Here is a 9,793-nt window from a genome sequence, read left to right as displayed (position 1 = left end):
GGTTAACAGAGCGAGTTGATAATGTTGATTGCTTTGTTTTCTTTTATTTTCATTAATTTATCATATCAAAGTGGCAGACAGAATGAAGAGGAAAAAAACAAAATGGAAACCACATCCACATGTGGTATTGACGTATTATATTTGTGTTTGGAAAACTTTCAAATCCTTATGCAGTCTGGAAAATTAAGTGGTCAATGGTTGTTAGAGTTCCCAATTAATATTTTATTTTAATGTTAAAAAAATGACTAAACAAGAGTTCTTTTTTTTTTTCCTTCCTTGGAGTGTACATTTAAGTTAGTGTAGATAAAAATAATATTATCATTCAACAACTTTCAACGCTTGACAAAGTATTAAATAAAATCAAACTTGATGATGTACTGTTTTCTTCCTCTTTTTAATAAATTGAAGTCGTTCGCATCAAAAAAAAAAAAATCAAACTTGTACAATATATTTTATTTGCTAATTATTATTATTATAAGATTATGTTTGAACTAAAGCAGAGGGGTTCTAGCAGAAAATTGTCTTTCTACCTAAATTTCCACCAAACCAGCTCATTGCTTAAATTGCAAGGAAAGAAAAGAAAAGAAAAAATCTTCTCCTCCTGTTCTCTTGGTTTCCGATAGTTTTCTTTATCTTTCTTTTTTCAATAATATTTTTCTAATGTAACTCAGGAACTGCCATGCACTCATGTTTAAAAACACTAATATTCAGTTAAGGTATCTCTCTCTAGATATGTTCGTGTGTGTTTTTCTAAGTTCTTTATTTATTTATTTTTTGAAGAATCAGTAAGGGCTCTTTATTTTTTCAATATAGAAATTAAACCCAGACTGAAACAGTTTTAAAGTGGGGGAATCAAAGCTCCAGCAAATATAGATAAGCACAACCAGATTCTAGCCCTCTTCTCAACCAAAAAAAAAAAAAAAAAAGATTCTAGCACACCAAAAAAAACTACTACCCTTTTGACCCTTAATGGGATTGTTTTCAATTTTTACCATTTAAATTTTAATAATTTTATTTTGACCCTTCATACTTGATTTTGTTTTCTTATTGCTCTTGTAATCTATTTCCGTCAGTCAACAATGAAATACTCGCATTCCATGGTATTTTAGAATTATTATTTCATGAAATAGTTAAATAAGAAGTGCGTTTTATGGTTAGATACTTAGATTACTAACAGAATTGGATGGTAAAGTTAATATAAAAATATAATGAACATGGAAGGTTAGAATGAAAATTTTGATATGTAAAAAGACCAAAATGAAAATTGCTCCAAACTTTAAGGCCTAAAGAGAGGTTTTCTTTTGTTTTGTTTTTTAGAAATACTACGTCCATAACAAATCATATGTAGTAAGTTATTATTGATTCTAATTTGAATTCAACATTAAATTTTTTTTTTTTTTTTTTGCCTACCAATAATAACTTTTTACTTAATATTTGTTGTGAAAGTGTTGTGAATATAGATTTTTTTTTTTTTTTTTTTTAATTAAACAAACAGATCATACTAAGCATAGTATGGGCTTGAGTGAATTAGGGTGGGTTGATAAGAGTTACCAAGACGAGTAGTTTCTTAAGCCCATCAAACGTCCTTGGAAGCTAAGTCTAAAAGATAACTAGGTCATGCTTGGGAACTAGATAAAGTGGTTTTGTTTGAAAATGAAAAGGCCCAAGTATTTTTTAGGCCATCCATGAGTCTGACGGATGAGGATGGCCTAAAAAGGTAGTTTGACCCTTAGGGCATTCACAATGGGAATTGTAAATATCATATGTTAGCAATATTTAGTATCAAGCCTCAAAAGTACTCAACAATTGGCTTGCTAAACTTGTAAAATTGTAAATTTTTTTGGCATTATGCTACAGTACCATTGTAAATGTATGATAGTGCTCTAGCACAATGCCAAAAGATTATATTAATATTTTATTCTAAAATATCAGGCTTTTGATCTCAATTTGGATCTTGGATGGCAGAGTTGGGTGGGCCACGATTTCCTGGATTTCTTTGGAGATTGGTGGAGTTGTTGTGGTGGCTGGGTCGATAGTGGAAGTGGGTTTGGTGTGTTGGTGGCGGTGGTGGCGAAAGGTGATGCAAAGAGAGAGCATGAAGCCTCACACGATCTCTCATCTCTCTCTCTCTCCATTGTTGAAGCCTCACCAAGATTAAAAAATAATATTTAATAAAATGGTAAAAGAATAGAATTTTGGAATATTGGGTGTATTGTAAAATGGTATGATATAATTGATAAAGTAGTTTTTTTGAGATGGTAAAACAGAATAGGATAGCATTTCCCATTGTGAATGCTCTTACAGGTTAAAACAATACCAATCCCTTCAGTGTTTTTTATTCGACAGGACCAATCCATAGTGTCATACATAGCCGCCAAAAGACTCAAAACTTAGAATCGATTTTTCATTCTTTTTTATTGTGTACCATATCATGTTGTGTATTAATAAATAATATGTTTTTAAATAAATAAAAAATTACCAAATAGGTCCTTATGAAATTTATCTAAGGAAATAATATCATTTGTAACTCAACTTTGTGAATATCGAGTTTTAAGTAAAAGTTGACTTTCCAAAAGTTGAGTTCTATACAACTACCTGCTAATGTGGCATTTTAAAAAACACTCATCCCATTTAACTTGAGTTGCGCAATTCTTTTTTCCTAAGAACTAAAGTTTATGAAAATTGAGTTCAAAAATTAAAAAATAAAAAATACTAGGAAAACTCAAGTTCTAACACGATTAGTGAGCTGCATTGAACTCATGATACTCATCGCATTTGGAACTAAATTTTATTAAACTCAAGTTGCACTGAACAAAATTTTACTAAGAACTTGAGTTTATAAAAAACAAGTTCATTGCCAAAAACAAATTTAGAAGGTGAAAACTCGAGTTCTATGTAACACAATAGTTGAACTAAGAAAAGTTAATAAGGAACTTGAGTTTTATAATTTCGTGTTCCACTTAGAACTTTTGAATCTGTGCCAAGCTATCTTTTAAACTTAGCAAATCTTCATCTCCTTTGACTTTTCTTCTGTTCTAGATCATTTATGTAGTTCTTCTTACATCATCTTGTTTCTTTTCAACTTATGTTTATTTCTCACCTTTCAATTCATTCAAAACTTCTTATTATTCCTTTGAACCATTGGATATCTCAATTTACATGTAAATAATCTATATATCTTAGTCAATTCTTTTCTAAGATCTAGTTAATATAAGTTATCATTTTTTATATTTTATATTTTTATTTTTTTATACAAGATAGAAATTCTACTCTAACCTAATCTGAGTATATATGTATGTGAAACTCCCTCCTAGAGACTTGAACTCCGACCCTTGCCCCCCATACTCCACAAGCACTTATACTTGTAAAGTAACCATCACATCAAAGGTGCACAGTAGTAAGTTTTCATTTCTTAGATATATAATCATACAATCACTTTTTTATAGTGTTTATGTCATATTAAATAGTTGTAATAGAGTTGAAATGTTGAAGATGTGCATGAGTTTTGAATGCCATGACCTTAAATGGCTGCGGATTTTTGTATCGTGCATGTAATGGGTAATAGGATCCATGGAGAATTCCAAACATCTAGAGCAATTTCATTCTCTATTTCTAACACACCCCCTTACTCAATAACTCTCTTTTTCTTTTTCTTTTTTATTAATTTTTTTAATTAAATTTTTTTAAATCAAGAATTGATTTCCATTTTCCACACCCAAGATCCTTGTTTTGGTTTTGGAACATTCCAAAGTTGTTTCCCCTTTAGGTATTTGGCTGAAAGTAGATTAATGCAATCTTATCTTCCTTTTTGATTATATTCCAACCCAATTTAGCAATGACTGCTGCGTTCATATGTTTCATTCTTTAATACCAAGGATAATGGGTGTGCAAATCAATCCTACATGCAAATTAAAACATATTTGCAGACTCTGTATAATTCTGATATTTTACGGACTTTTGCATTAGTTGAAAGTTGAAACAAAAAGGTCTAGCAAAATGAAATGCTTTATTCATCGTAGTGGATGATTCATGTCTACACTAGTATACTATTTTCAATTTTTCATCCAAGACGATCAAGCCATACAGTGCAATTGGGTACAGGAGATTTCGTTAAGTCAGTTCAGGTCCCACTATCATTCACAGAGAGAGAGAGATGCTAAATAAAAACCAATCATTAAGGGAAGGGAATGGAACAGAATCAACTCTACGCTATACGCACCAAAAAGGTTCAACATTAACAAGTTACCAACTTTTGATCAAAATTCTATATGACACAAATTCAATTTATGGTTTAAATACTAGCGGGGATAACTAGATCAAGCTCAAGGTATGGCCCCAAAAAAGGAAAGAACATTTCCAAGAGATGTGGCAAAAATTGGGCAAACATGCTTTTGCCAAAATCCCACAAGCGGGGATCAATTAAAAGTTGAAACAAGTGCAGTTAACTCCGAAATCCAGACTTGAAGTCTAATGATGATCAAGCCAAGCTGAAGCTTCCAAGGAAGAATGTTAGAAAGGAGATGCTTGCAGGTAGAAATTTAAGACCTGAGACATAATTAAATGTCTAGTTCCAATGAAAATCAAGGAGTTTGAGTTTCTTACCATGTTTATAAACTATATACCCCGGCGATATTCTAGCTGTTTGGTATTCTCTAGCATTATCTGCCAACAAAACCAATAGAAAAATCCAATAAATCCCATGACCGATAAAAAAACAATTGAAGCAATATTACCTCTGTATAGATGTCATTCAGTATTGATCAAGTACAGAGGTCACTCAATATATTCTAACTAAATCAAAAACAGTATGAAGGCCAGCGTTATCATTGGCTACCAAAACAAAAAAATATGTACTTACTTCTCTAATGTAATTTGCTATTGCTTTGCAGCCTTCAATTGCAAGTTGCATCACATTTTCAAAAATGTCAATTGGTAACTTAGAATCCATCTGCAAGAGAACATAAGACATGAGTGCTCCAAAAAATATATTGGGTTATGCTGCTAAATCAAACAAGGAAAACCCTTAATGGCAAAGTAATAGGGATGCACAGAATGATCAGTATTAATTGAACCGTTGAACCTAATAAACTGCAAAAATTTCAAAAACATCACCCAAACTTCAAGGGGAAATAAGTTTTACACTTCAAAAACACTGCAAAAGCTGTATCACACAAATCAATAAGGCAATTAATCAAAAGCCTAATACCAAATACTCAGGTTGAGTAAATAGATCAGTATAATAATCAAGGTAGGTTAAAACAAGTTCTAAACATTACAAATCCTTGTAGGGCAAACAGGCATGGGAGAAGCATATATTGCATAAACCTTGGCCAAAAACAGTTCAGCAATTGGTGGCTATGGATTGAAATGTAGGCAAAAAAGTTAAAGTGGGGAGAGAGAGAGTTTCAATTTCTTTATACATGAGGCTCATAGCTGTTTTGAAATCCAAATGCAGAAACTTTCAAAAGCACAAAAGCACTGAATGAGCCCATTATGTCAAACATCATGAAATTTTAGACCTGTAAGAGGCACTGAGAAGGATAAATAAGAGTTGATTTTCAGATGTAACCTGAAGAAGAGTCACTTTGTCCAACTTAGGTAGAAATCCCACGGTGACATCAGGACCTCCGGCACTATCTTCTACATAGTTCAAATCTGTTTGCATGACAATTTCAAAATAAGAATTCATTTGGAACAGCAACAATGTAGATGTACCAAGAAACCAGTAAAAAAAATAAAGGCACGTAAATTTACCAAGCAGAGGAGTGCTATTGAGATATCCAGAGCTACATGAAGTAACAAGATCACGCATTGGGATCCCAGCATCTGCAAGGGCTAAAGTTGCAGCATTTATACATGCAGATCTAGTTCCTGCAGAAAACAAATTCCCAGCTCATGAGTAGAATTCAACATAACATTTTAGGTCCATTTGATTACATATTCAACTGGTATTATGTACTCAGACTCATGAGCTGTCTTCCATATATGCTTACAGTGTGTCCTTATTTTATTATTTTTATTATTATTATTATTATTTTTTTTTTTTTATTAACAATAAGTGTCTGCAGTGGCAGCTTAATTCTTAACCAAACACTGGCTAAGAATGGCATGAAACACATATGGGAATGTATCTTACAACAAGAATGTGTGCCAAAGTTTCTATCTATTATCTTACATAGTTACTTCTCTAGAAGCCATTATCTTAAAAAAGAAAAGAAATAAATAAGACCTTCTATAAAGATAAAATGGACAGAAGATAAATGAAAGCATACCCACACACACACACACACAAACACAAAATGAGGGAGACAGAAAGAGCATGAATTCATGAATTAATTAAAAAGATAAAGATACGAGCTGATGATCGGTCGGGAGTAATAAGTGCATAGGGATTCATTTGAATCTCAACTTACCACCATCTGCTTGGAGCACTTGGACAAAAATATCTATCTGCAGGATTATAGACAAGGTTTCAGAAAAGAACTAAGAATTAAATATTCATTTAGGAAATGTTTCCAAGATGCTGGAACAGAACCTGAGACCGAGGCATCAAATGTGTCAATATGCAAGCTTCCATGGTCTGGCGAATTACCAAAGATATCTCCGTGGATCGTCTGAGTGCAAGAAAAAAACTTGTATCAACAACAGAGCAAAAGATCAAACATATGCATGCCAAGAACCTTGTAGCTCAACTAACACCTCTTAGTGTTTCCAATGGAGGCATCCAGGGTTCAAATCACCCCTCCCCAACAAGCGAATTATCTAAAAAAGATCATTCATATGCATGTCGTATTCTGATTTTGGTGATGCATCAAATTTCATGATGGATAGGGATTTAACAATGGCCAATAAAATGTTTACTTTGAATCCATTCAACCAATCAAAAAATTAAAAATATTACAAATCTAATAGGTAGCCTTATTAGCCATTAAGAACAGTAATACCATTGCCAAGGTTATACAAGTTTACAAGGCAATATCATTCTTCAATTTGAACATCTTGTTACAGTGAAACCAGATAATCTGAATGCCTAGCATCACGATCTGGAAATTATACTATTAACTGGAATAATGAAATTTATGTGCAAAGTAGATAAAGACACAAGTTAGAATCATGGATTGTCAATTAACACCCTCCTCCTCTCTCTTTGGCCACTGGGAGTTCATCCTTCTTGCCAATTGTAAGAGCATGCAAGCAGAAAAAGAAATACTTCACAAAAAGCTTTAACTCCGGTAAGCCTACGAGCACCAGCTCTAATGGCATCTCCTCCTGTGATCTATATAGGAGGCAAGCAGGCTGCCTGACGCAGGGCATTTCAAGTATCTATATCTTAATCCTCTTGTAACTAATTAGTTACTTAGATGATTGCTTAAGCATCAGCCAATAGGATTTAGACACATGTCAACCATCTAGAGGTTGTCAATGCCAAGCAACTTGTATCAGTAGCAGAATGTAAGCACTTGGTAAATAAGGTTTTTTTTTTTTTTTTTTTTTTTTTTTTTTTTTCATGTGAATGAAATAAGCATTTGAGAGATATTCTTGAAGAACTTTGTGTTCTTTGTAGAGGTGCCTAACCACCTATCAATTTGTTCTAAGGAATTCACATCCCATTTAGTTCTAATTCATATCACATCCCATCATCCTCCCTACATCACTGCCACCAAGCTAAAGCATATATTAACCTTACAACAAATATCAGAAGCAAAGGCAGCATAGAATATCTCCATCCCTCTTGGATGATTAAAATAAAGACAAGTTTTTGATGCTTGTCAACTATATAAGTTGGTATTTCGAGTAAAAGTGATGCATAAGTAGGCATTTCTCATTTTTATTTATTTATTTTTATAATGAATATGTCAAATAGTACTTCTAGAGAGAAGTCGATGGAGTCCTAACTTATTCAAAATTATGAATACCGTACTGACACGATTTTAGTTCATCAAACTACCAACAAATACTAGTTTTAGACTTTCACAAATTATTCAGCCTGTCTATAATTAGATAAATACACTCCCCTAAGAATCAGAGTTTACAAACTGTAATTTCTTTATGCATTTAAAACTACATATATAATAGCGCTCGCTTTTTATGCATAGACGATACGCGCAGCTTTCTTCATAGGATGTAACAAAATAGGTGACCTAATATAATGAAAAAAGAGGATTACCTGTCACCCTTTGGTTTTCTCATGCGATCCCCGGTACTAAAATTAGCCATGCTATACTCACAGCGCACCTGAAACATGAACAAACACGAATAATACGATTAGAAAGTGAGGAATGCATCTATAAACTTGTCTTTACAAAAAAGAAAAAGAAAAAGAAAAAGAAAAGTGAGTTACCAGTGCTTGGTCATTAATTTGTTGAGTCCTATTTTGGACCTGCAAAGGAGCATACATTTAATAATGAATCAGATTGCAAAATAAACAAAGACTGGGTTTTTGAAAAAGTAAAAATGCACCTCTCTAGGGCCATATACTGCAGCAATGACTTTGGTGTTACCCATCTCAAACACGGCGGAACTGAAATTGATATAATAAAAGCATTAGCATGCATAGTTAAGAAACACAGACTCTTAAGAAACAGAAACAGAAAGCCCAAGGCACGTACCCGTCAGCTTTGGCTACAGCACCAATCTCAGCTCGAATTTGTCTCATCTGTCGGAAAAAAAATAAATTATAGAATGAACAAACTCCATGAGAATAAGCGAAAACGAAAGCGAGAGAGAGAGAGAGAGAGAGATAACATACTTCCATGGGACGGCGACCATCTAATCGAAGACCTTCAGGGCTCACAAACTCCATCTCTATTCTCTACTACCAGCCAAGGTTAAGGTTGTGCTTGTGCTTGTGCTTGTGCTTGTGGATTGCAACGGGATCTCACAGGAGAAGAGAAGTGGGACACCAACAAATTCCCAAATCTAAGCAAAGGCCGCCAGGCCAACAAACCACACAATCTAATCTAAAACCCTTTGCTTTAAACGACGCCGTTTCTATTAATATAAACTTGGCAAAAACTCTATTTTGGTCATATATTTTGGGGTCAATTTGGTCCCTATTATTTTCAACTTACAATCAATTTGATCTCTACCGTTAACTCACTAATGGAAAATACCTACGTGACACACGGCATGACAGCTGGCACACAAGATGCTGATGTGGCTAAAATATAATGTTTAAAAAATGCCACCTCGGCATTAAATTGAAAAAAAAAAAAAATCTTAATTTAAAAATAAGAAGAAAAAAAAAAAGTGGAACATTGCCTGATTTTCTTGAATTTTCTTTAGCAACCAAAAACAAAAACGCAAGCCAAATAATTGGTACAGTTCTTTAAGGGCTGTTTGGATGGTTTTTTTCATCAGTCAATTTCCATCACTTTAAAATACCACACCTGTTTGGCACCATCACTCAATATTTTTCACACTGTTTGTGGGCCCCATACCTGTCACTCGGTGTAGCTTTTTTTTTCCCCAATACCTAGAAACCCGAACAAAAAAAAAAAAACCAGAAACCCGAACCCGGTGAAAGAAGAAGGAAAAAAAAAAAAAAAAAAAAAGAACACCCAAGACCGAACCTAGGAGAAGAAAGGAAAAAAAGAAAAAAGGAAGACACCTGAGATCGAACCCAGGAGAAAAAAAAAAAAAAAGAAAAAAAAAAGGTAGATTGGTCAAAAGGTGCGGCTGAGTTATGATTAGTGGGTTCCCATGTGTGTTTAATTACAAAAATGCCATTAAGTTATGAGTTATGGAAACTGAAAACAGCTAAAATGTGTTTTCAGTTTCCATAACTCATCAC

General features: G+C 33.4%; 1 protein-coding gene across 3 annotated transcripts; it reads right to left on the bottom strand.

Moving 5' to 3' along the window:
• Window positions 1-4,188: 4,188 nt before the first annotated feature.
• On the bottom strand, window positions 4,189-8,940 carry LOC126706279 (exosome complex component RRP41 homolog). Of its 3 annotated transcripts, none has more exons than XM_050405680.1 (12): window positions 8,750-8,940; window positions 8,610-8,656; window positions 8,461-8,521; window positions 8,342-8,380; window positions 8,168-8,235; window positions 6,536-6,614; window positions 6,414-6,450; window positions 5,755-5,871; window positions 5,570-5,655; window positions 4,859-4,948; window positions 4,603-4,662; window positions 4,189-4,493 (listed from the first exon to the last, which is right to left on the bottom strand). In XM_050405680.1, the coding sequence occupies exons 1-11, from the start codon at window positions 8,801-8,803 to the stop codon at window positions 4,615-4,617; spliced, it is 726 nt and encodes a 241-aa protein (XP_050261637.1). In that variant the 5' UTR covers window positions 8,804-8,940; the 3' UTR covers window positions 4,189-4,493; window positions 4,603-4,614. The 3 variants fall into 3 exon arrangements, with proteins under 3 accessions (XP_050261637.1, XP_050261636.1, XP_050261635.1); XM_050405679.1 differs by having other exon boundaries at window positions 4,189-4,487; window positions 8,750-8,939; XM_050405678.1 differs by having other exon boundaries at window positions 4,189-4,662; window positions 8,750-8,939.
• Between the last annotated feature and the right edge of the window lie 853 nt (window positions 8,941-9,793).

This window comes from Quercus robur, chromosome 11 (assembly GCF_932294415.1).
Source record: "Quercus robur chromosome 11, dhQueRobu3.1, whole genome shotgun sequence".
Classification (NCBI taxonomy): Eukaryota; Viridiplantae; Streptophyta; class Magnoliopsida; order Fagales; family Fagaceae; genus Quercus; species Quercus robur.
This window is presented reverse-complemented; position numbering and strand designations above follow the sequence as displayed.